This window comes from Chelonia mydas, chromosome 9, assembly GCF_015237465.2.
Source record: "Chelonia mydas isolate rCheMyd1 chromosome 9, rCheMyd1.pri.v2, whole genome shotgun sequence".
NCBI classification, from domain to species: domain Eukaryota; kingdom Metazoa; phylum Chordata; order Testudines; family Cheloniidae; genus Chelonia; species Chelonia mydas.
Genome location: NC_057855.1, coordinates 8,058,951 through 8,084,454, shown reverse-complemented (window position 1 = coordinate 8,084,454; position 25,504 = coordinate 8,058,951). Strand labels below are relative to the sequence as shown.

The following is a 25,504-nucleotide window of genomic DNA, read 5'->3' as shown; positions in this document are numbered from 1 at the left end:
CGGCTCAGGTGTTACATGCAGACACCAGCCCTCCCTGCCACGGATGTGGCTCTCAGTCCCCACTAGCAGGCTGAGGCGAGCAGATGGGCACGGGGGCATCACTTACCATCCCCTTGCACAGCAACCCCAGGATCTCCAGCAGGAGGGTGCTGGCCTTGCCAATGGGCACCAGGGGCTTGGCAATCTCTCTGCAGGGTATAAAGACACAGGTCAGCTCCTCGTTACGCAGCCAGCCATGCGCCTGGTTACGCTCCCCCTAGCCCCAGGAGCAGGGCCTGGAAGGGCAGCCATGCGGGGAGCTGCTCACCTGAAGAGCTCCTCCATGGCGATGCCCCCTTCCCGCAGGATGGGGGTGATCAGCTCGGCCAGGTAGAGCCAGATGTGCGGGATGTCGATCTCCATGTCCTCGGCAATCTCCAGGATGTCGTGCACCCTGAGAGGGAAGCAGAGGAGGGCCGGGCGGGTCAGCGGGGAGGGGCAGCTTCCAGGAGCCCACAGCTCAGGGCCGGCAGCATGGGTGCTGTGTTTCCCTGCCAGCCCAGGGGCATCTGCAGAGTGAGCCAGAGGGGCAGAGCACAGGTTGGAGCAGGGGAGTGAATCCCACCCCTGCCCATGGGACCGGCCAGGCCCCCAGCCCTGATTCAGCAGCCCTAGGAGGGATGGGGCTCCAAGCCCTTGACTAGACCCTTCCCTAGCAAGGTCACAGGGCATGGGGGTTCTCTTACCCTTTGTAGTACTGCTCCTTGGTGAGGTTTCCAGCTTTCACCAGCTGGTACAGCAGCAGCCCCATGTGCTCACGGGCGATCATGCTCCTCTCCAGCGTGGACTCAATGCCATTCCGCACAAAGACATAGAGCTGGGAGGGACAGGCCAGCTCCTGCACGCACTGCAGTGCCTCCTACAGGGGGAAAGAAGACTCAGCATGGCCCTTGTTCCCACCCCTCCACATCTAACCCCCACTGCAGCGCCTCCTGAAGGGGGAGAGAGGGCTCAGCACCGCCCTGGTCCCACCATCACACACACTGCAGCACCTGCTGCGGGGTAGACTGGCACGGCTCAGAATGGCTCTGTGCTTGTTCCTGGTCCCCAGCAAAGGGCTGGCAGCTCCCAGCCGTGCCCCCCCAGCTACCACCAGACAGCCCAGACCCCTGCCCTGCCCCATCCACCCCTATTGTTAAAGGAAAGATCATTATCACTTGTAATTCTGCTGCCAGTTCCAGGGCTGCAGGCGTCTCAGGGCCCTGAGCGCAGATCCCAGCATGCAATGCTCCTCCGGAGGGGCTGCCCCTGCCTTCCAGTTCTCACCTTCATGTCGTTGATATGCAGGTACTCTTCAATGATGGCCTTGGATTTCTTCTCCAGCTCCTCCTCCGACAGCGCTGGCTTGGGGGGGGCCGCAGGGGGCGCCGGCTCTCGCTTAACTGTGGAGAGGGAGAGATCCCATCAGCATGGCTGGGCTGTCGGGAGGATGCCCCAGCCCAGCGCAGGCAGCCAGGCCCTTGACAGGACTTGGGCACAGGGCGGGTTAACATGGCACCGCGTCCCCCTCCCAGCACTGTGCCAGCCCCATTCCTCACCTGGCTCCCTGCTCCTGTCCCGCTCCTCTGTCATGCTGGAAACCTTCCGGACAGCCTCCTGGGCTCCCTGCCTCTCACGCTCCCGGCTCCTGTCCTCCATCTCCTTGCTGTAGCTCCGCTTGGTGATGGGGGGCCGGTTCCTGTCTGCCCGCTCCCCCCTGTCGGGGCGCTCCAAGCGGTCACCCCTCTCCAATCGCTCGCGCTCAAACCGCTCCCCTCGCTCTCCAGCCTTCTCTGACCGATCCCGGCTGGAGCTGCTCCTGGGGGGCGGGGAAGAGTAGGTGAAGCACCCCAGGACATAGCAACCTCCCCCCGCCCCCCAAGCAAGATTCCTCTCTCCTGACTGCACATGCTGCTTCCCCACCCTCTTGAACCCAGGGCGAGACGACTCCGGCCCCGGCCCCCACCTGGGGTTTTAAAGCCTTGCCTGGCTCCCTGTTGCATTTCTCCCTGTCCCCGTCCCCTTCTCCGCAGGTGTGAGAGCCTCCTCCTCAGCAGCTCCTGCATCTCTAGCTCCTTGGGGTCTCAGCCGGAAGTGCCCCGGGCTTTGCAGTCTGATTTTTGTGGCACTGCCTAGCTGGGACTTGGTATCCCGCACAGGCCTGGGGGGCTCTCCCACCTGCCCCACCCATGGCTGAATGAGTAGCAGCTGCAGGGGGCTGAGAGGAGCTCCTGTGTCCCAGAGGTGCAGCAGGGTCAGGGGACGTGCCAGCCAGCAGCGCCCCACTGACTCTAGGCCCCTCCAAAGCTTGGCTCCAGCAGCGTCACCACACACGCCTGGGACTGCCAGGCACTCAGGAAAGCTCCTTCCCCTTGCTGCGTGCTAGTGACTCTGTCCCCGGTCCATGCACAGCCCCGTGCCTGGGAATAATCACCCAGAACGCACTCACCAGGCCCTGGCAGCAGCACGGCCAACAGCCAAACGGGCTGATGCGACTCACCTCTGTACCACGCGCCGGGAATCCAGGCTCTCCGCGGGGGTCGACTGCTGCAGGGCTGAGAAGCGATTCAAGGTGCTAGTGGCTGGCCGGTTGGCATCAGAAGCTGGGAACAGAGAACAGATGAGTCAGAACCGGGTGCGGGCACAGCACACCCCCCCCCCACTGCCCATCTGAGATAGACCACCCAGGCGCCAGGCTCCCCCCGCCACAGAGCCGGCGAGCACTGCTCATGTACCTGAGTCAGCAGGCTTGGCACCAGATCCCCCGCTGCTGCCCTTCCCCCAGCTCAGACGCCCACCAGGTGCAAACAGCTGATTATTGGAGTCGATCGATCCAGGCTGCACAGAGAGAAACCGACACGGAGCTGGCTCGAGTCGTTCCTTGTCTAGCACTGCGCTCCGCCTCCCCCCACGCCCGTCAAAAGGAGCTGGCAGACGCTGGGGATGGCACGTGTCAGCATCCAGGACATCCAGGGCTCAAAGCCCAGCAGGGAAAGGCCATGACAGACACACAGCATCCACCCAGAGCTGGGCTCCCAGGCTCTTCGGAACCATGCTGCTTGCCCAGGAGCCCCCGCTGCCCCGAATCAGGCTTGCCCTAGATCCTGCAGCAAAGCCTCTGGATCTGGCACTGCTCTGGTCATTCCACAGCAGCTTCACTTAGTGAGGTTGCTAGGAGGTGGAATAGCCCAGCCAACGCAGCAGCTGTTCAATATTCGTTATCAGTGGCACTATGTGGGGAAGCAGCCTGGACTGAAGGGTAAGTAGGAGCTGGACTTTTCTGCTGAGATGATCCCCAGCAAAACCATTAATGTTGGCATGCACTGTGCCATCTTTAGGTTTCAGAGTTAACACCCAATTGGGCTGAATAGGGCCATTCATCCATCTCACAGCTATCGATTCAGGCTATCTGCAGACATCTGCATTGGTTACATGCATGCACGTTTTCAAAGCTTTACAACCATAAGGACTAGGACCATGTAAAGGAAAACTGAGACTGTAGCCCAGTTCTGTAGCTGTAGAGAGCTCCCTTCCCGCAGACACCACCAATGCCCTCCCGCAGCTCCATCCCGGCTCACCTTTGTGATCTTGGTTATCCGGCTGGTGTCAATAGGCCTGTTGCCCTTGCTGATGGGGACAGTGTTCCAGCCATCATCTGCAACCTGGCTCCCTCGCCCACCTGCACGGCACAGGGACAGACCAGGCCAAGGTCACCAGCCACCCCCAGCACCACAGAGATACAGACCCCCCCACATCACGCTCAAAGGGCAGAGCCAAGGCCCGAGGAGCAGGCAGCTCCAGGCCCAGCTTCACAGTTCTCCTGCCCACAGGAACATGGGACCCTGCCCAGCAGGTGCTCTGGATCTGCTGGGGCAAGGGCTATCAGCCATCCCCAAGAGTCCCAGCATGGGGGATGGGGAGAGGGGGAACCATTCCAACTGGTCTGTAAATGTCACAGGCCTGAGATCCTGGGAGCAGCAGGGTCGAGAGCCCCCAAATCCCAGCACTCAGCATGGTTTGCCTGTTCCCCCGGCCAGGGCCGTGGGGACTCAGCAAGGTGCTCCACACAAAGCTCACAGGCCTCTCACCTCCAGATGAGGAGCCAGGAGGCCCTCTCCTCTTGTCCTGCTTCGACATGAGCTGCTGCACTTTGATGTGCTCCCGATGCTCCTCCATCTCCGCCTCCTTGTGGATCTGGTCAATGGTTTTAGGGCCCTGGTCTCCTCGCCGCGGCACCCAGCTATTCTGCAAAAGGGGTGGGGGGAGCGGGGGTTACAGCAGCTGCGGGAGGAGGAAAGGATCCATCGGGCTGTCTACGCACTGCCTCACCCATCTGTGCAGGATTGGAATGGCCCGATGGGACATGCTGACTTGGGATTCTCCAGCATCCTGTGCCCCGCCAGGAGCTCACTCCACACAGACACAGTCCACCCACACGCTTCCTCAGCTACCTGCCTTTGAATCCAGAGCCCGTTGCCATCGCAGCCAAGCACTGATTTCCCGGCCCCCTCTTGCAGTGGGGCAGCCTTCATGGACTCTCTCCAGCTCCACTCACCAGCCCAGGTAGCCTCCTGCTGTTTTTCCAGCCCAGTACCATGGGGCGTGTCACCCGCACATCTCCGGAGGAGTGGGGGCTAGATGGTCTGGCCTCAGGGAGGCCAGCCACTGCCAACCCGGGGGGCGGGAAGGGGGGGGAATCTGTGGGCTTGATCGCCACAGCGCCGCTCTATGTCAGACCCCGCTGCACCCCCCTCTGCCTGGCTCTCGGCTTTGCAGCAATCTTTGGTGCAGAGAGGTTGAGAATTGGGAGTCTCCCTGCATCAAACAGCTGCTGGTGGGATTCGACACAGCTGCCTACGTTTGCCAAGTGGGACCTCAGCAACAGTGGTCACTAGCTGGGAGCAGAGGTCACAGTACGGGCGTGGATCCCAAAATCTTTGAGCTGAAGCCCTCTTGCCAGGAAGGGGGTGGATCACGCACCTTACCCACCACTGTCATGTCTGTCTATCCAAGAGGCAAGGCTGGCCCCATGGATCCAGGCATAGGGGATGGGTGTGAGGTTGACACCCATCTATCCCGAGGCTGAAGGAGGGAAGTGTACTTTACCCAACCCAGCAGGATCATGCCCCATCTATCCTGAAGACACGGGGGTGGGACTGGCACCCATCTACCTGTGCATACACGTCCCTTACCCAGGAGGGTCACACCCGCCTATCCAGGGGCAAGGCTGGCACCTTACCCGCCTGAGGTCAATCACATCCTGCAGCATGAAGCGAATTCGAGATGACGTTTTCTTCTCCTTAATGATCTTATCCATCTGGTTGAAATACTGATCCATTCTGGGCTGCACGAGGGGAGACAGCGTTACCCCAGTCGCCACCATGCCCTCCCCACACCTGGCATTGCAGCGTGCCAGGGGCCCACGTCTCCCTGCGCTAGGGCTGCGAGCGCAGCATCCCGGGGCCCCAATCGCCTGGGGGAGTCACTGACCCCTCCTGGGGAGCAGGAATGGAGGGAGTGAAAAGCGGATGGGAAGTAGGGAGCCATTCAGGCTGGGTAGGCCCCACTGCTCCTTCCCCCAGCCCCCCCTCCCCACACTCTCCAGACCCCCCCATAGGCAGCATCAGCACCCCTCCCTGCAATGGGGTGCCGGGGCCAGTATGACACTGAAGGGCAACTCCTGGTGCCCGACAGTCCTAGGCCACTGAGCAAGGTGGAGCAGCCCTGTAGGGACAGCTGCTGCCACGTGCCCTGCTTTCGGGGGCTCCCTGGCTCTCCAGGGTGCCCGGACTTACAGACCCGGGGCAGGGAAGCTGGGGGGAAGAGGGCAGCAGCTACCTTGGCTTTCTCGAAGTCCAGGTCCTTGCCAATGGTGGTGAGCAGACGGCACAGGCACTCGAGCGACTCCTCGTCATGGTTCTTGAGCAGCTTGACCACGCAGTCGTGCATGATGGCCTCCGTCAGCATCTTCAGCTTGAAGAGCTCCCCGATGAACTTGATGTTCCCCAGAGAGCGCCTCCTGGCCTTGTCCCGAGCATCGTCCAGCTCCTCCTTCAGGCGAGCCTTCTCCTCCGGCTGTGGGGAGGGGAGGGGAGTGGGGTTTACCCAGGAGAGCCGCAGCCCACTGCTCCTGATCACACCTCACAATGGGGCAGTGCCCACGCCTCGCCCCCCTGCCCTCTGGGAACAGCCCCACTCACGGCAGCAGCATCATCCATCTCCTTCTGCTTCTTCTCAAAGATCTCGTCGTCGTCCTTGTCCTTCTCAAACTCTTTCTGGCAGCGGTTCAGCAGCAACTTGCGGAAGTTCACGGTCACCGCCGGCTTGTCAGTCGTGGGGACTTTCAACTGCAGGGAGGGACGGGACCAGAGGTGAGGTGGGGTAATACCCGCCAGGCTGGACAACCAGCCCTGTACCCTCACCCCCCACAGCCAGTCCTGCTCCAGCCCAACACAGGGACAGCTGCCAGCTCCACCCCACGCAAGGTGCAGTGTCTGAGCCATTAGAGCTGGGAGCCAGGACCCATGGCTTCCATCCATCTCCAGCTCTGCCACCTCATAGAAATCCCTCTGTTGTCCCCCACGGTGCCTCAGTTTCCCCACCTGTAAGATGGGGGTCCTGGCTCCACAAAGTCTCTAGGAGGCTCTGATTTCTGTGGCAGGAAGGTGCCAGGGCACACAGAGCTCGGAGGAGCTGAGCCCTCAGGGCACTCACCCCCATAAGGCAACGGCACATGTTGGCATAGGCAACGGAGAAGTTTGGCTCGGAGATGGCCTTCTCGAAGATGAGGTCAATGACGCCCTTGAGCCGCTCCTCAGTGTCGATGGACAGCTCCGTGACCTGCTTCATCAGCTGCTGGAACATCTGCGGCGTCAGCTTGTTCAGGATGCTGCGCACACGCCGGAACAGGTCCTGCAGGGACACCCCAGACACCGTCAGTGAGAGCTGGCCTATCGCCCCAAGCCCCCTTGCTCCTCATAGCTCCTCCCTACCTACCTGCGTCTTGATGTTGTCAGGATCCTCCTCCTCGGCAGCCCGCTTGCTGCTGGGCTTCCAGGCCTTCTCAGCCTTGTTGAGCTTGATGTCCTCGTTCAGGGAGACCGTGGCAATGATTTTCCGGGGCTCTTTCCTCTGGCTCTGCTGCGAGCGGCGTGGGCCCAACCCTGCAGGCTGAGGAAGAGGAGACATCAGCACTTCCCTTCTCATCTCCCCACACGCCACTGTCAGGCAGACCTGGGGCCTTGCACCCCATGCAATGGGTCTGTATCCAGCCCCCATGCTGGGGAGCCCCCACTGTAAGATACAAGCCAGATGGGCCAATGGCACCAGCACAGGCTCCTGGGCCTGCTCAGATCCTCGGTTCCATCACGGAGCATCAGTGGCCCAGACACGATGGCACAAACAGGAGATCATCATGCAGGCGAGCAGGAGGCTGAGGCTGGTGACCCTTTGAAGCACTTACCGGTCCCCGGTTGCCCATGGATGGACGGCCCAGGTTGGCAAAGGAAGGGGTGAAGTCAGGGCCGCAGTTCATCCCGCTCAGGCGAATGGGGTCCAGCGGTCGCATCGGCGTTTTATTCACCTGCAAGTGAGAAGGGGGGAGGGAGGGAGGGGGCATGAAAACCACTGAGGATTCCCAACCTGCTGGGCTGAATGCAGAGCCAGACCCCACTGGCCAGCTACATCCTCAGGATGCCCAGTGGAGAAGGGTCACTGCAGAAGAGCGGCCAATGCCAGGAAGGGAGCAGGGCACCCAGAAGGCACAGGCCAGACAGCTCTACCAGGGCCCAGTGGGAGCCCAACAAGGGAAATGGCTGGATGACACTCATAGGAACGGCCAGGCTGGGTCAGACCAAAGGTCCATCTAGCCCAGTAGCCCATCTTCCGACAGTGGCCAGTGCCAGGTGCCCCAGAGGGAACGAACGGAACAGGTAATCATCAAGTGATCCATCCCCCATTGCCCATTCCCAGCTTCTGGCAAACAGAGGCTAGGGATACCATGCCTGCCCATCCTGACTAACAGCCATTGATGGACCTAGCCACCATGAATTTATCTAGTTTTTTGAACCCTGTTAGTTTCTTGGCCTTCAACATCCTCTGGCAAAGAGTTCCACAGGTTGACTGTGCACTGTGTGAAGAAATACTTCCTTTTGTTTGTTTAAACCTATTGCCTATTAATTCTATTTGGTGATCCCTAGTTCTTGTGTTATGAGGAGTAAATAACACTTCTCTATTCACTGTCTCCACACCAGTCATGATTTTATAGACCTCTATCATATCCCCTTAGTCCTCTCTTTTCCAAGCTGAAGAGTCCCAGCCTTGTTAATCTCTCCTCATACGGAAGCCGTTCCGTGCCCCTAATCATTTTTGTTGCCCTTTTCTGAACCTTTTCCAATTCCAATATATCTTTTTGGAGATGGGGCGACCACATCTGCACGCAGTATTCAAGATGGGGGCATACCACGGATACACGGGCAATATGATACTGTCTGTCTTATTATCTATCCCTTTCTTAATGATTCCCAACATTCTGTTCGCTTTTTTGACGGCCGCCGCACACTGAGGGGATGTTTTCAGAGAACTATCCGACAATGACTCCAAGATCTCTCTCGAGTGGTAACAGCTAATTTAAACCCCATCATTTTGTACGTACAGTTGGGACTATGTTTTCCAATCTGCATTACATCGCATTGACCAAGATCCTCTTCTCCCACAGCAAAGGGAGAGGACACGGATGGGACAACTCCCAGGGAAGGCACCTCAGGCATGGCTCAGGGAAGGAGCTGCTGTGGTTTGTACAGTGCCCCAGGAAAGGTCAGAAGCAGCAAGGGAGGCTCTGCCCATTCCAGACTGGGTACTTTTCTCAGCTTCCCAGCACCATGTGCCCAAGTGCAAGGAGTGCACCAGATAACTTCTGAACAGCTACTTGGCCAATGCTGGCTTGGTGGGTATCACCTCTATATTTCCACTGGGATCTGATCTGTGCCATGGCAATGCCCAACCCCCGTCCCCCCCGCCCCTGAACTACTTGGGTCTCCTGTTCTGGCCATAGCAGAGTCCACAGAGAGACCAAGCACGGAACTAAGAGTGGTTAGCAGCGTTTCCCCCATCTGATAACAAGCTTGCGCTGGTAGATCCAGGGTCCTCACCAGTCTGGTGGTGGCACTGACCTTGTCCAGCACCACATCGCTGATCTGGGGCAGCCCCTCAGGTTTCTGCATGCTGGCAAAGATGAACTGGAAGCCCAGCAGGAACTCCCGGTCGTATCTCTTCTTCTCCTCTGGGTTCAGAGGCTTCCATTGTTCTGTGGCAGACAAAAGGCGACCACCCTGAAAAGACACATCCCTCCCAGCCACAGCCCACACCCGGGGGACGTCGCAAGGCAGGAAGAAGGGGCAGAGAAGCTGCAGGCAGGGCCAAGTGGTATAGCAGGGCAGGGAGAGAGGAGCACCCCACACGGCGGGCACTGAGCGGTACCAGCCCAAGCCCAGCCCCTGGAACCCCCCTGCAGTGGGAAGAAGGTCATGCCTGGCTCAGTGGTGACACTGCCAGTCTCTGCCCACCACCCTGATGTAAGGGGATGTGGGGAGGGGGGTCAAGCCCACATCAACCCAACAGGGCAGATGCAGAACCTTGGGCCATGACGGCCTATCAGGAGGCTCCACAACAGGGCAGCCTCACATACAGCAGAGGGACAGCCAGCGGGCAAAGCCTGCAGGCCACGGGGCATGCTGGGACCTGCAGCTCTTCCGACTCCTGGCAAGCTGCTCACACAGCTCCCCAACGTGCAGAGCTGGCATCACCCCTCGGGTTCCGGCGTCTGCAGGACCCAACCTGCAGCCTAAGCCTGAAGCTACTGCCCTGCCCAAAGAACTGCTGTCCTCCAGTGCCCACTGGACAAGCAGGTTGTGAATGGATCTGCCCCCCCCGCCACAGTTCCAGTTTGCGCTAGGTGCTAGTGGGCCCTGCTGGGGTCGAGTCTCTGCAGAAGCCGGCGAGCCAGGACAGTGACCAAGGGGAAGTGAAAGCCAGGAGTGGTGAAACTCAGCGGGACGACCGGCGCGTGCTCCCAACACCCCACCAGTGCAACCCCCGCCTGCTCAGATCCTCAGTTCCATCACAGAGCGTCAGTGGCCCAGACACGATGGCTCATAGCGGATGTCATCACAGGAGGCCGGGCCAGTCCGAGCGCAAGAAGGAAGCAATGAGCAGGACACCTACTTTGGCTGAAGGAAGGCTCACCTTCCTTGTACTGGTACTTCTGATCTGCGGCCTTGACCTTCTCCGGATCCAGCTTGTCCTCTTTCTCTTCCCAGGTCTCCTCAGTCTCCTCCTGGGGGCAGGCTGGGGCGGCCTCCTTGGGCTCCGGGGCTGGGACAGAGGCTGGGGGCTTGTTCTCTGCCTCAGAGGCACCATCGCTGATCTGAGACTTCCAATGAAAGGAGCCAGCGAGACAAGAAATGAGTGAGGAACCCAGCCAGGCTCTCCCAAAACCCTGGAAACGCACTCAGGGCCCCAGGATACCTGGTCCCATAGCAGCCCCCAGTGCAGAGAGCTCCCAGTTAGAGGGAGCGCTAGGCACACAACTACCCCATGCCCTCAAGCCCTGGCCCTGCTGGGGGGAACCCCGACTTCCTGCTGCAACTCAGATCCTCAGTTCCATCACGGTGCATCAGTGGCCCAGACACGATGGCACTAACAGGAGCTCATCACGAGAGGCAGCAGCTCTGGGAGGTGAGGGGGTGGGAATGCGGCGCCCATGCTGGCTCACAAGACCACACACCCACCTCTTTAAAGGCATCCAGCAGGTCGCCCACTGCTTCCTTCTTGTTGAGCTCCTTCATTTTCCGCTTTTTCTTTGGCACCGACACGGCAACTGGAGGGGAGAGGTAGGAAAGTGAGACCCCGGCCCCGAAAGGGGGAGAGAGAGACATGCTGCGGCCACCCCTCCAATGAAAAAAAAAAAACATCTTGAGCCCCTCCCCCTGCAGTGCAGGGAGAGATTCCCCTGCTACTCCGCAGCCCTTTCCCCGCGCAGAGCCCGCCCCACACTGGCTGGCTCCCCGCGGCGCAATAGGGCAGCATGTGGCCCAGCAGCCCCAGCGAGGGACCCCAGGCAGTGCCAAGGCACAGCTTGACCACCGGCACAACCTGATCAGAAGGCTGCAAGACAGGCCTACACAGGACCTTGCTTCCTGCTCCAGGAGCCCCCATCCTTAGCACAGGGGTGCCCCCCTCCCAGCTCCCACACCTTGCGTGATCTCCTCGGAGCTCTGGGAAAGAGGCGCTTCCAACGGGGAATTCTGCTCTTGTGCTTCCAGGGGCTCCTCGCACTCCTCTTCTTCCTCCTGTTCCTCCTCCTCCTCCTCTGCAGGGGGGGAGGCTGGGATGGCCGGCTCCTCTCCCTTAACCTCCTCGGGTTCCGAGATGGGGCTGACATCTGACTCTGGCTGCTCCTCTGGCTCGTCGGCCTCCTGCTTGCCAGGTACCCCCAGCCCGTTGGGCAGCACCAGCTCCTCTGGCTGGGCAACGGGAGACTCCACAACCGGCTCTAGCTGGCACACAGGTGGCTCGGCCACTGGCTCAGGCGTTTCCTCCAAGACTCCATTGGATTCAACAACAGCTTCGCTGGAGGCCTCTTCCTCAGGGGGCGAGGGGCTGGGGGGAGTGGCAGGCTTAGCTGGCAGCTCCTCGTCCAGGGGCACCACCTCCGGGGGCACCACCTCCGGGGGCACCACCTCCTCTTGTGTTTCTACCAGCACTGGTTGGGCTGGGGGTTCCAGGGCTGGGGGTTCCAGGACAGGGGTGGCAGCTGCCTCCTCCTGGGGCTCTGTGTCCAAGGCAGAGGCTTCCTCGGGCTGCTCCATGCCCCCTGGCACTGTAGTGGTGGCTTTAAGAGGTTCATGTGTCTCTGCAGGAGCCTCAGCCAGCTCTGCTTTAGTGTCCACGTCCACTGGGCTCTCCATCGGCACCAGTGTCACCGCGGCCAGCGGCACGGGCTCCACCTCAGCGATCAGGGGAGGCGGGGGAGACGGGGACGCTGATTTACTTGGCTCTAGGGAGACGGGTTTACTTACAACCGGGACAGGCTTTGGGCGGTCATCTGCAAAGAAGGGAGACAGGGCGTTAGCGGTGCCCAGGGAAAGCCTGCTTCCCAGGGCCAATCTGTGGAGCTGGGGGCACAGGTGGGCTTTTGGGTGTCAGCTGGCTGCCACAGAGGAAGGAGGGGCTCAGGGTCAAGGGGGAAGCCAAGGAAGCAGGGTTGGGTGAAGCACCCGACAAAGGCCGAAGAACAAAGGAGCCAGTGAGAGGAGCAGGAAGAGATGGAAATAAACGGCAGCCAGGAGGAGGGGTTGGAAGAACAGAGGGCAAATGTCTATGGAGGCGAAGTAGGGTCCTGCCCCACAGGAGCAAGGAGTTTGCAGCAGACAGGGGAGATCAGGCATCAAGGGGCTGAGCTGCTAACAAATACACCTGCAGTCGGCTACTGTGCTGGAGCACAGCACGCATGAGACCAGGCTCTGAAGAGGCACCGGAGTGAAGTTGGGAATCACAAACAAGGCTTCAGTGCCACGTCGGAACACAAGAGCTGCCACACTGGGTCAGACCATGGGCATTTATACCGTGTCTCTGATAGTCGCCCGCACCACAGCTTCAGGGGAGTGTGTAGAACAGAGCAATTACAAAGTGATCCGCTCATCTTCCTCTCCTGCTTCTGATACTCAGAGGTTACGGGTCACCCAGAGCATGGGGCTGCATGTCTGACTATCTTGGCTAATAGCCACTGATAGACCTTTCCTCCAGTTCTTTTTTGAACCCAGTTATTCTTTTGGCCATAATATTCAGTGGCATTGAGTTCCACGGGTTAACGGCACATAGTGTGGAGTCCTTCCTCTTGCTTGTATTAAACCCACTGCCTATCAATTGCATCGAGTGACCCCTCGTTTTTGTAGGGTATGAAATGGTAAATAACACTTCCCTAGTCACTTTCTCCGCTCCATTCATGATTTTAGAGCCTTCTGTCTTATCCCCCCTTGATCATCTTTTTTCTATGCTGCCTAATCCTTTTAGTCCCTCCTCATATGGAAGTTGGTCCATACCTCTAATCACTGTTTGCTTCCCCTCCACCATATCCTCTGGACACAGTATTCAAGAGTTGAACGAACACACCATGGATTTACATAGAGGCATTTTGATATTTTCTGTCTTATTTTCTATGCCTTTCCTAATAGTTCCTAACTGTTCACCTTTCCGACCACTGCTGTGCATTGTGCAGTAGTTTTCAAAGAACTATCTACGGTGACTCCAAGATCAATTTGAGTGGTAACAAGAAAAGAACAGTGTAGTTCCCCTTCTTAAAGTGAAATGTCACTATAGTGGGTGTATGTTTAGCTGGGATTATTTTTTTCAAATGTGCATTATTTTGCACTTATCAACATTGAATTTCATCTGCCATTTTGTTGCCCGGTCACCCAGTTTTGTGAGAGCCTCTAACTCCTTGCAGGCAGCTTTGGACTCAAATGATTCTATATCATCTGCAAACTTTGCCTCTTCACTGTTTCCTCCTTCTTCTAGATTGTTAATGAAAATGATGAACAGCACTGATCCCAGTGCAGATCTTCAGGGGACCCTGCTGTTCACCTCTTTTCACTGTGAAAACCAACCGTTTATTTCTACCCTTTGTTTCCTATCTTTCAACCAGTTACTGACCCATGAGAGGATCAGCCCTCTTATCCCACAGCTACTTAGTTTCCTTAAGAGCCTTGGTGTGTGACCTTGTTAAAGGGTTTCTGAAAATCCATATACACTGTCAATTGGATCACCCTTATCCACATGCTTGGTGACTCCCTCAAACAATTCTAATAGATGAGCAAGGCACAGCTTGTCCCTGCAGACTCCGGGCTGATTGTCCATATCATCACAGGATCCTATAAAGTGTCTTATCCTTCTTTTATCTTTTCTCCCCACTACTGTATCTCCAATAGTAACATTTAACTTTAAAAAGGGGAACAACACAGGAATGAGGATGGTAGTTAGAGGGAAATTAAAAAGAGAACAAGGGTAAAAGGCCTGCAAGCAGCATGGAGACTACTTTCAAAACACCTTAATAGAGGCTCAGACTATTAAATGTATACCCCAAATAAAAAAAATCAAATCCCAATGAGAAAAACAGGAAGCAGCACAAACTCTGGAAAGTAAAATGTAAAAGTATAAGAAGTCTGGCCAGGAAAGAATTTGAGAAGCAACTTACTAAAGATGCAAAAACAAGTGCGTGAGAAGCAGGAAGCCTGCCAACCAGTCAGACACCAGATATGTTAAAGCAGCACTCAAGGAAGACAAGGTCATTGCAGAGAAGCTAACTGAATTCTTTGCATCAGTCTTCACTACAGAGGATCTGGCGGAAGATCCCCACAACAGAGCTATCCTTTTGGGGCAACAAATCTAAAGCACTGTCCCAAATTGATGTTCCAGTAGGAGAGGTTTAAGAACAGATTACTGTTTAGTTTACCAATGAGTCACCAGGACCAGATGGGATTCACCCAAGAGATCTGAAGGAACTCAAAGATGAAACTGCACAACTACTGTCTGTAACACGTAACCTATCACTGAAATCAGCCTCTGTATCAGATGACGAAGTTAGCTAATATAGCGCGGATTTTTAAAACCAGGCTCCAGAGGAGAACCCAGCCATTACAGAGCGGTGAGCCTAACTTCAGCACTGGACAAATTGGTAGAAACCAGACTCTGCAGGGAAAAGCCATGCCTTGCCTATTAGATTTCTTTGAGCACATCGGCAATGACACCTCACAAGTCTGACCTCTAGTGAAACACCACAACGGTCACTTAGACCAGTGGTTCACAACCCTTCTGGCTCAGGACCCACTTGTAAATGCCTATGGCTTGTCACAACCCAGTAAATAGTCTGGGGGTGGAGGCCTTGGGCAGAGCCGTAACTAGGCATTTTAGCACCCAGGGCCAGCAAGCATATTTGTGCCCCCTACCAGAGGCAATGCCCTGTTTTTTGGTTGCGCCACCCCAACTGAGACAGACTGGGTGACCCGCTGAGGCGAGTCATGGGCGGAGGTCCCGCCCCGAGCTCCGCCGCGCAGGGCTGGCCCGAGCCACCTGGCGTCAGCCAGGGGTAGCTGACCTGCTTGCTCAACCGTGGTTACAGCCCCGCCCTGGGGTGGTTTTGGCCAGATCCTGCACCCGGGTGGGGTTGGGTCCTGCCCAGCACTCTCACCATAGGGGCGGCTCCTGCAGCTCCTGTGCCGTGAGGCTGGCTGGGCTTGGCTCTCCACTCCGGGCGTTGCAACCTCCGGGTTTGCAGCAACTCTTGGGTTTGGCCCTGCCCCCTGACTGGACCAAATGTGTGTGAGTGGAGTTGTGACCTGGCTCATGCAGTTGCAGTGCCACTCACTCAAATTTGGCCTACCTAGGCTCCCGTCATCATGACGGCTGGGCTAAACCTGAGTGTCACTGGAACCTGAGAGATTCCAGTGCCTGGAGCAGGGAGGCGAGCCCAGTCAGCCCGATGGGACAGGGGCCACAGGAGCTGCTACGCAACCCTTTGAAACACTCTGGTGACCCAATTTTGGGTCCCAACCCCCAGGCTGAGAAACCCTGACAGACAAATCACTAAGTATTCCTGGAGGTGGGCCAGGACAAGGGGCCCAACAGCAGGATGGGGGAGTGGAAACGAGGGAGAATTGTCTGGGGTGGATTTGGATCACGCAGTGAAATCAAGGCTTATTGGCTTCTCAGTACTGGAAGAGGCACCCTGAGCATGGAATGGTTCTAGCATCTAGGTATGAATGTCAGACTAATGGCAGCAGGAGCTATAAGCAGCCACAGGGTTCGTACAGACCCAGGCAGGCCCAGCCAGACAAGTGCTGGCTGTAGACCGACAAAGCAGGCTGCGAGCTGGGAACCCAGCAGAGGAATACCTGGGCTTTAGGGGAGCATTCAACACCATCTCAGCCAGTATGACTTGCAGAATTAGAGTTGCTTGGCTTGCACATTGCCTTGGGGATGGGACTGCCCCAAGACATTGGTCACGGTGACCCTGAACTAGGAGGCCCTGCCGTGATCACAAAGGGTCCAAAGTGATCAGAAACAGGCAGAAAGTGACAGAAAACCGCAGCTGATCTCTTAGTGGGAATAACCTGAAATCCAGACCCGCGGCGAGGGTGAAGGAGAAGCTGAGACACACCTGGTTTCCAACCAGACCAGTTTGCCATGGGACATGGGCACAAAGAAGACAGGTTGATGCCAGTTTGAGCTGCTTACATTGAGCCCCCTGTCCCGGAGCTGGGAGGGCCTGGTCCTCTCCACATCACTCGAGGGATACCCTGCCCTAGGGAAGGAGTTCGGAGAAGAGCTACCGAGCTGGAGAGGCTGAGCCTGGAGCAGAGATGGAGAGCGCTGGGTGTGCTGAGCTTGGATGAATCTAACCACCCAACAGGTAGAAACCCCAAGGAGGGGGGCTCTGGGCAAATGGAGTGAAACTAAGAAAGGGGGAGGTTCTAGCCTGAGTCTTAGGGAGAACGGCCTCCCAGGTAAGGCACGTGGGGCTGGAGCATCGACTGCCCAGAGGAGGGGCGGGAGCCACATTGCTTGGGACACTGAACTAGCCCGAGTGCAATGCTGCAGGGACCAATCCTGCCACGAGCTCGGGATGGGGGCCCCCAGATTCCAGGAGAGGAAACCCCCCACCAGCCTCCAAGGACTTAAGGAGCTTCTCCCTCCCTCACCCCAACAGCTCCATCTGCAGGAGGTCACAGCAGGAGAGAGCAACAGGCCGCAAGCCGGGGACAGTCACCCCAGCCCTTCAGCCGCTTGGCTGCTCTCCTGCTCCTACCCCAGGTCCCACACTGGCCGCAGGCAGCTGATTCTCTATAACCAGTCCATGGGGGATGCCCCTACCCCACCCCAGACACCCACCTGGCCGGACAATAACCGCTACGTGGGGCGTCTCGCCATTGGCCTGTGGCTCCAAACCGCTTCCAGCCTGTGGAACAGAAGCACATGAAGGTTTAATGAGTGCCCTTCCCCCACACTAAGAACTTAAGTATAACGACCTCACGCACTGGTGTGGATTTTCCACGCCCCTGAGCAGGACAACTACCAGCTATCGGGGAGGTGGGAGCGCCCACGCTGAAGGGAGACGCTCTCCTGTCGGCCTAGGTAGCGTCTTCATTAAGTGCTACAGCAGTGCGGCTACAACCGTGCAGTCCTGTAAGTGTAGACAAGCCCTTAAACTCACAGCCACATACCACCCCTCCCTAGAGAAGGAACATGCAAGGCCCATCACTTGTGTGTGTGTGGGGGGGGGGGGGGGGCAGTCAGTGGGGCAGCTAGGGAGGGGCCCCTTACCTGAGGAGGGGTGGGGGTGGAAGAGGTCCTTGCTCCAGACATGATTTCTTCGGTGATGTCTTTGCCGCCCTGGTTTGGATCTCGTATCCGGATCTGCCCATATAAGAGAGAGAGGCAGAGCATCCATTAGCGGAGGGGGCCCACACTCCCCTTTCTCCCCCCCACCGCGTTGGCAGGGTGAAGGGAGGGGCGCACACATCCCAAAGCAAGGGATAAGCTGGCAGCAGGGCACAGCTAACCAGCTCACGCCACTCCAGGCTGCCCTGCACCCCACCCGAGGGCTGGGTTCAACCCAGCCCTAACGTCCCCTGCATGTACAGTGCAGCCAGGCAGAGGCCTCTTGCGGATCTGCTCCAGGACAGAACTGCCTCCCAGGCAGCGAGCCCCCCGCACACCCCAGGGCCGGGACAGCCCCGTACCTGATCCCCGAGCAACCGGGCGGGGAGCGGGTCAGGCCAGGCAGGAAGGGGAGGTTTGTTTAGCTTCCGGTGGACTGCTGTAGCCACGTGGAGCGCAGCACTCACCCCGCTCCAACACGCGCTCGGCTGGGACCTCACACAGCCCATGGCAGGGGGCCAGCGGCGCCGCAGCCAGCTGCCATTTCACTCCCGCTTGCTCGGCACATTCCCCAGCTCCCCCCTCCCACAGAGGCCAGGCCAGGAGGAAACGGCTCCTCCTGCCCCAGAGCAGCCAGGATGGGACTTTGGCTGCTGGAGGGGGAGTAGCCAGGCCAAGGGCAGGGGGAAGAAGGCACTTAGCAGCAGCCTGTGAGGTCACAGAGGCTCTGCCTGGCAGCCAATGGCAGAGCAGCCCTCCTGCTGTGCTGGGTACATCAGCACCAGTTGGGCCAGGCAGAAGCCACCCCACACCCCCGGGGAAGGAGAGACCAGCAGCCCCAGCCAAGACAGCAATCCCCGACCCAATACAGCCTGGTATCTCCCCCCACTTGAGCAGTGGGACAGTCCAAGCATCTCCCCCCTCCACACCCTACCCCAGCAGGGCACTGGGAGAGTCCCATATTCCCCTCCCCAAACTGGGCAGTGGGACAGTCCTGTCATTCTGATTGCATGAGACAAGGGGGTGTCACAATGCTCAGGGAATTGAGCGTCCCCATTGGCTGAACACTCCACTGCATCTGTCCTGGTGTCTCATGCCCCTGCCCTGCCCAGGACAGGCTGTAACCCAGGGTGAGACCCCCTCGGGCAGCAGTGGGACCCCAGGCCCCCAGCCTGTAAGGAACAACACTGCCCTGGAACTGGCAGGGGGGGCGGGTGTGGCGAAGTGGGACTGTTCTTAATGGTTCCTCTGAATAACGTGGGGTGCCTCAGTTTCCCCTATGCAGTTCTTAAGTGTCTAGGTGATGGGGTAAGGGTGTATGATCATTGCAGAGCCCTAGAAGGCAGGTGTGTGCAGGGGTCTGGACACAGAGAATGGCTAACACCCTGTTTCCTGGCAACTGATGGCCTGGGCCCTTCCCCCCTGCAAGGTGAGAGCTAAAGGGTTGGAGAACAAAGGAATCCGGCGACCTCCTGGCCCAGGAAAGGGGAAAGCCCAGGGGAGGAGGGGCTGGAGGGAGTTTCAGTTTGGGGCTGGCTGGGACATGGAGTGCAGTGCAGACATGGTTGTCTGGCTCACTGGCCCCCAAAATGGACCCAGCTGAGGGGTCCTGTTCTCTGCACCCGCAAACTCTGTTTTAGACCATGTTCCTGTTGTCTAATAAACCTTCTGTTTTACTGGCTGGCTGAGAGTCACGTCTGACTGCGGAGTTGGGGGGCAGGACTCTCTGCCTTCTCCAAGACCCCGCCTGGGCGGACTCACTATGGGAAGCGCACGGAAGGGCAGAGGATGCTGAATGCTCTGAGGTCAGACCCAGGAAGGTGGAAGCTGTGTGTGCTGAAGACAGGCTGCTCACAGAAAGGAGACTTCCCCAGAGTCCTGACTGGCTTCATGGGGAGCAGTTCCAGAGCATCGCCCAGGGACTCCGTGACAGCGGGCAAGACAAGCCGGGTTCTTGGAGTCTCCACCCTGCCTGCACATGGTGCAGCGACCCCGAGAACACCCCACCCCCAGCACAGCAGACATCCCCACTGCTGCCAGGGCAGTTACACTCCAAGCCACATGGCAGCTACCTACCGCAAGGGCCCAGCAGGGCACCTCGACCCTCCCTGAGGATAGTGCTATTCTACTCATCCTGGTCCTGCAATAGCCTCCCCCATCCCCCCCCAGTGCAGCGTGCACCACACTCTAAGCCGCCCCCTGCCTATCAGGCTCAGCCTCACTGCAGAGGAGTGCCTGTGTGGAGAATGTAGGTGAACAAGTGGGGCACAGTAGGCTGGGATCCATTGTCTCTGCTGTGCCCCTTGGGGCAGGGCAGAATGTGGGTCACTTCTGCCTCAGCTGCATGGAGACCCCAACACTGCACCATGGTCCCTGGGAATGGCCCAGGCCCCACAACAGACCCGACACCCGCATACCACAGAGCCCCTGGCCTGCACCCCAACCCCCAGCACCGCAGTGGGAATTCTGCCTCCGATAACAGGCAGAGCAGACGGAGGGGCCCAAGCTGCCTGCTGCCCAGCTCGGCATGGAGGAGGCAACAGGCTGCCCCGGGCACAGACAGCTCTTCCCTGTCCAACGTGGGCTGACTCAGAGACAGCTCCAAGAGGCGCAGGTGCCTCTTCCCTGCCAGGTTGCCACGGTGGCCTGCTGCTGCCACAGCATCAAGGTGCATAGCCTGGGCAGATGGGCTCCCAGCAAAGCAGGGTCCCCGCATATCTCCGACTCAACAGCAGTGCAGGTGCTCAGCTGCCCAGGCAGCAAGGGCCAGGGGAAACGAGGTGGCAGAGGGTTTGAATTACAAGCCACGGAGGAACATGTCCCCACATGAGCCAGGGTGGAGCCCGGGGGGATCTGCGCCCCCCCCCCCCCCCCCCGGGGAAGGGGTCCTAGCAGACCCAAGCTGCAGCGCTCACCGAGGGCGGCTTAATGCTATAAACAGATCCTGTGCCAAGCCTCTGAGCAACAGCATTACTGCAGCTCCGGCAGGCACCGGCTGGCAACTGCAGCACCCACCCCCAGCCGCAGCAGCCGTGACTCAGCACATTCTCCCCACCAGGGAGGACAGGGAAGGTCGGGCCTGACTGTGCAGACACAACCGAGACCCAGCCATGCGCTCCCTCTCCTCACCACCGCCGTCCCCATCCCCTGCACACAGCCACACACGGCCCCCCTCGCCCCCGCCCACAGAGGGGACGACGCAGTCCCGCCCGCTCCCTGCTTAGTGCTAGTCAAGATGGGTGTGAGAGGCCTGGCCAGGCGGCCTCCCAAGGAGCTGGGCTCTGGCCCCTCACTCCCCACAGGGGCAGCACTTTCAGCTTGGGGGGGGGGGGGGGTGCCCCGATGGCCAACAAGCCATGAGCCATTCTCAGGCACCCCACAAGAAGCTCCACCCCTTGGCGGGGAGTCACCATCACAGGGCTCCCATGGGAGGCAGCACAGAAACCCGGCCCCCCTCCCCCCCCCCACCCTCCTTACCGTCTTGCGCTCTCGCTTTGTCGGGATGGGCGGCTGCTGGTTCATCATGACCTGGGCAGCGGGGACCCCGGCTGGGAACTGCTGCACCCCCTGAGCAGGGTAATAGGCACCAGCTGGGACAGGAGAGAGAGAGAGAGAGAGAGAGAGAGAGAGAGAGAGTCAGGGCACCGGGCAGCAGCCAGGACTAACAGCCTGGAGCCACCAGACACCATGCCAGAGGCAAATACCCGTGGGCCCTTGAGCAAGTGCAGTTCCCCCCAAGGAACCCCCACTGCTCGCGGGCCGGGAGTTTTGCCAGGCAGGCCCAGCAGAGCAGCTCCTCCCTCACAGCCCAGGCAGCTCTTGCTTGGCCTTCCCTGCCCAGTGCCACTCGGGGTGCTGGGGATCAGAGCCCTCTAGAGCACCAGAGCACTACCCAATGAGCTGCTGCGCCCATAAACACGGGAGGCCCATGGGCTGCTCAGTGGGGCGGGATCCTCTCCCAGCAGTCTCAGGAATGTCCCAAACCTGAACAACAGGACCAACCAGCACTTCCGAGAATTCCTTCCCCATGATGCAGAGCGTACCCGAGCTGCCCCCACGTCCAGCCGCCTGCTGCGGAGGGCTAGCCAGCCCCAAGCCCAGCCCTACCCCGTGGCAAGGCACAGGGAAGCCATCCCACTGGCAGGCAGGAGTTAAACTTGCCACCAAGGTTGCCTCAGCTGGCAGAAGGCAGCTGGAAAGAAATCCCTATTCCAGGCCCAGCTACACTTCCCAGAATGCTACAGGACAGCTCAAGCTCCCACCCAGCCCCCTTCCAAACCTATCAGCTGGGCAGAGGAGGAAGCCTGTGTGTGTCTGGAGTCCATGCCCCATCCCGAGAGACAGGAACTCCCAAGCAAGCACTGGGGTTCAGGTGTCTCCTCCCGCAGCTGCTTTCCGGGTGCCCCAGCTCTGCAGCAGCAGCTCCCCGGCCTTATCTCCCTCACACCAGACTGCATCCGCCCCAGCTCCGCAGAGAAGTGAGTAAGAAACAGAGCCGTCAGTTCACTCTGCTCACACCCTAGAGCCTTTCACCCCGATGGCTGGAGAGCTGGGGCTCAGGACCTTCACCAGACACATGGCTGTTAGGCCAGCCAGCATCCCGGCCCCACACAGTTGGACTACAGCACCAGGTAGTAGCCTGGCCCCCCCCGGGATGAGCCAGGATCACAACAAGGGCAACATGTCTGGGCTACCCCAACTCCATGGCTGCTGCAAGGTCCCATGACCCCCAGCTGCAGATGCTGATCAGTCTCAGCCAAACCAGGACAGAACAGGGCAACCAAGAGCCCCAGGAACAGTGATGCGGGGCAAGGAGCAGCAGCACGGGCCGGCTGCTCAGATCCAGGGTGACTGATAGATGGACACAAGCAGTCAGACAGCGCAAGTCAGAGCTGGTCTGTCTCAGAACCAGGACTGGGAATCAGCTCTCTGCAGAGACCCTGTCTCTGCCCAGATCACCAATGGAGAGCCAGGCCCATGGGTAAGGTGCCCGTGGAACACAAGAGCATGACCCGGGCACAGGAGGGTGCCCAAGGAAGAAAAGTGTCAGCCCCTGGCCTGAGCTTTATAGCAGCCAGCCTTCCCTGAACGACGGGCCAGACAGATGCCCCCCACACTCCCTCAGCAGGGCAGGCGACCGTGAGATGGATGCCAGCACGGGGAGGGAGAGACAGTAACAGGTGGGAGCCTGGCCTCCTCCCAAATCCAGCACTTTCCTGGGCCCCTAACACCCTTAAACCATCAGCAGCAGCACTAGCGGGGACCAATGGGGGCTCCAGATCTCCACACCAAGGGCTTGGGCCTGTCCCACCCCACTGGCCACCCACACACCCCAGCAGGGCACTCACTGCTCAGGTCAGGAAGCAGCCAGGGGGCAGACCAAGCGTGGGGGAGTTCAGACAGGCTGGCCAGGAATGGTCCTGCTAGCTGGCGGGGGGTGGAGGGGGTGAGGGAAGAGAGAATAACCCAGAAAAGTTACTCCATCCATAAGAACACGTGGTCCCCGAGGGCCTGTGTACAAAGGGGAAAACTGACAGAGGGGAAGTGACTTGCCCAAGGTCACCCGGTGAGTCAGTGGCAGCGCTGGGAACAGAGCCCAGATCTCCTGGTCCTGTGATGAGCCACCAGGCTGCCCTTCCCCAGGTACAGACAGAGCCCCCAGCAAGTGATTGCAGGGGCTCAGCAAAGGAACAAGAGCCCCTCCCATCTGAAGCACCCGACACCAGCTCAAAGCTGCAGGTTCAAGCCAGCCCTGTTTCTTACAGGCCCCTTGGAGCTTTCCCCCAGCCTCACTGTCTGGGAGCCAGACTGCCCAGGAACCACACCTGACTACCCTTATCTTTGCCAGGATTGGCTGCTGGTGGAACCCAGGAGCCCTGGTATGCAACACCAGGAGGCTCAGAACAAGATGGAGGAAGAGGTACAATTGCCAACAAGAGAGGATGCTGGGAAGTGTAGTTTCCACACAGAGTTTAGCCAGCCACCCTCCCTCAGCTCAGCCTCCCACAGCATTTGTGGCCAGGCTCCTAGAAGTCAGGTCCTTAGAAGACCCTTCTGATGGCCGGTGACCACCAAGAGGAATACCTGCCGAGAGCGCCGAATGACGATGCTTTGACAGGGAGCTGGAAGCAGCAAGGGGCTGGGAAGCCAGCGTGTCAGGTCCCTCCTCTGACCCATGCAGCCAGCAGCATCCCAGGACGGACATTTACTAGTGACTTTGGAGGCCTTGTGCACTGGTGAGAAGCTGCCACGGGGCAGAGCGATGCAGCTCCTACCACACAAGTCTGCCAATACCTGCAGCCCAACGCCCACAGCCCAGACCCCTTCCCTCCACAGTCCTGCTCACACCCCTCAACCCTGACCCATAGCATCCTTTTGCATGTCATTCCCGGGCCTCCAGCAGGAAGCTGCCACTCCCACTGGCCTGCTGCTTTAGGGAGATGAGGCACGGATGAGTCACCTGCCCTGTATCTCCTTCGAGGGGCTCCAGCCAGCCTGCCATGACTCACACACAAGGCTGCAGATACCACTGCTGACTAGCTGCTGTTACACAAGAGCATGTGGTCAAGAGATGCTGGGGCCTATCAGCTACCCCACCCCCAAGCTGAGGATGAGACACAGACAGGCCTAGCCTGGAGGTTAGAGGAGCCCAGCCCAGCAAGCCTCAGTGTCTGGCTCTCTCCAAGATCTGAATCCCAGCTGGGGAGCAGGGGCTGCACCTACCTGTCTCAGGGCCAGCCCATTTTGGTACCGTGTCCAGAGGCGGCCGCTGCTGGGGATGGGATGGGACGCAGGCCCCAGCGGCTCACATTGCTGCGTCTGCAGAGACGCCCGCCCGGGATGGATCCAGACTAAATATAGTCACAGCTCTGCTGGCCATGTGAGCGCAGCATGGGGGAGGGGCGGGGCGGCTGGCTGCACAAACACACCGCTCCACTCCAAGGAAGGGCAACCTGGGGAAGGGGGGGGACTGAGGAGCCATGGCAAGGAGGGGGAGCACATGGGAGCCCCCTTCCATACTCCCCCCTGAGCCCTTGGCTTGGCCCCGTGTTTATTTAGGGAACAGCTGACTCTGGGGCTGCTGCCTGTTTCCTTCCACAGCGACCAAAGGGCAGGCTGGGGCTAAAGTCTGCCTGGCCTCTCTGCCAGGACAGTTAAACATTAAGCTGCCCTCACTGGGGGTAGGCGGGCAGGGGGCCCTAATGGGGTGGGCCAGCCTCAGTGTTCTGCCCGCTCATTTCAGCCCCACGCTTACATCTCTCCTACCCTCCGGCGGTGCCCTCCTCCCGCAGAACAACACTCCCCACCCCTCTCTTTTGGCAGGGACCAGTTCGGGAACGAGGAAAGGGACGTTCCTGGGAAAACCCTCACCCCCCAACTCCGGGGCACTAAGAGAGGAGTGCAGGGGGTGAAATTCACACCCTCTTCCGATGGGACACGCATCCCACAAAACGAACATGGCAGGATCCACAGCCTTTATATAGGGAATAGCAGGGGGCTGCATGGAGGCCAGAGCTGGGGCAGCAGGGCTAGCCGGGATTCAGGGGCATCAGGAGAGCTGAGAGTGTGGGAAGCCCAGGGCATCGGCAGAGCTGTGTGGGGCACAGTGGGGCCCAGGGCTGGAGTAGCAAGCAGCAAGGGGGGCTGCAGGTCAGGATTGAGAAGCATCAGCAGAGCCGCACAGGGCACAGCAGAGCCTCGACGGGAGTAATCGCACGCTGTCTGGTTGTCACCAGTGGCATCAGCCCCGTGGTTTCAGGCGCCCCAAACTCCCACACCAGACTGAATGGAAGAGGAACAGCGTCTCCGGGGGCCCTTACCGTAGGTGCCGAATTCCGGGGGGTTGGCTCCAGGGTAAAAGCTGGGGGCGCCCGGCTGGACTGGGTACTGCTGAGTTGGAACAACATACGTGGAGCGACCCTGGGTGGGCAGAGAACACACTGGTTACTGCCTGCCAGGCCGTGGAGCACACATCTTCGTGCCAGAGATCTGAGGAGACTCTCCCAGCAATGGTCACAGAGGGCAGGACCTAGGGTGCGGGCGAGGCTGCAGA

General features: G+C 59.0%; 1 protein-coding gene and 3 non-coding genes across 30 annotated transcripts in view; all 4 read right to left on the bottom strand.

The window, feature by feature from the left end:
- The window catches only part of EIF4G1 (eukaryotic translation initiation factor 4 gamma 1), a 44,165-nt gene that overhangs the window by 3,567 nt on the left and 15,094 nt on the right, over positions 1 to 25,504 (bottom strand). For 6 of the 27 annotated variants that reach the window (XM_043522154.1, XM_037908528.2, XM_043522161.1 and 3 more), the window contains 23 exons: positions 25,272 to 25,371; positions 20,929 to 21,041; positions 17,395 to 17,487; positions 16,963 to 17,029; positions 11,270 to 12,121; positions 10,806 to 10,894; positions 10,261 to 10,447; positions 9,168 to 9,322; positions 7,481 to 7,600; positions 7,015 to 7,188; positions 6,733 to 6,930; positions 6,219 to 6,365; positions 5,857 to 6,093; positions 5,258 to 5,362; positions 4,107 to 4,263; positions 3,597 to 3,697; positions 2,754 to 2,856; positions 2,519 to 2,621; positions 1,578 to 1,837; positions 1,306 to 1,421; positions 726 to 898; positions 308 to 433; positions 107 to 188 (listed from right to left, as the gene is read on the bottom strand). In XM_043522154.1, coding sequence (XP_043378089.1) covers positions 107 to 188; positions 308 to 433; positions 726 to 898; positions 1,306 to 1,421; positions 1,578 to 1,837; positions 2,519 to 2,621; positions 2,754 to 2,856; positions 3,597 to 3,697; positions 4,107 to 4,263; positions 5,258 to 5,362; positions 5,857 to 6,093; positions 6,219 to 6,365; positions 6,733 to 6,930; positions 7,015 to 7,188; positions 7,481 to 7,600; positions 9,168 to 9,322; positions 10,261 to 10,447; positions 10,806 to 10,894; positions 11,270 to 12,121; positions 16,963 to 17,029; positions 17,395 to 17,487; positions 20,929 to 21,041; positions 25,272 to 25,371 — 3,858 coding nt within the window. Of the gene's footprint in view, positions 1 to 106; positions 189 to 307; positions 434 to 725; positions 899 to 1,305; positions 1,422 to 1,577; positions 1,838 to 2,518; positions 2,622 to 2,753; positions 2,857 to 3,596; positions 3,698 to 4,106; positions 4,264 to 5,257; positions 5,363 to 5,856; positions 6,094 to 6,218; positions 6,366 to 6,732; positions 6,931 to 7,014; positions 7,189 to 7,480; positions 7,601 to 9,167; positions 9,323 to 10,239; positions 10,448 to 10,805; positions 10,895 to 11,269; positions 12,122 to 16,962; positions 17,030 to 17,394; positions 17,488 to 20,928; positions 21,042 to 21,730; positions 21,888 to 25,271; positions 25,372 to 25,504 lie in introns of those variants that run through there. The other 21 variants (XM_043522151.1, XM_037908525.2, XM_037908527.2 and 18 more) reach the window with 8 other exon arrangements.
- On the bottom strand, positions 7,363 to 7,438 carry LOC114021402. Its single transcript, XR_003565973.1, has one exon. It is a non-coding gene; the product is annotated as a small nucleolar RNA SNORD66 (small nucleolar RNA).
- On the bottom strand, positions 10,115 to 10,191 carry LOC114021403. Its single transcript, XR_003565974.1, has one exon. It is a non-coding gene; the product is annotated as a small nucleolar RNA SNORD66 (small nucleolar RNA).
- Positions 10,660 to 10,736, bottom strand: LOC114021404. Its single transcript, XR_003565975.1, has one exon. It is a non-coding gene; the product is annotated as a small nucleolar RNA SNORD66 (small nucleolar RNA).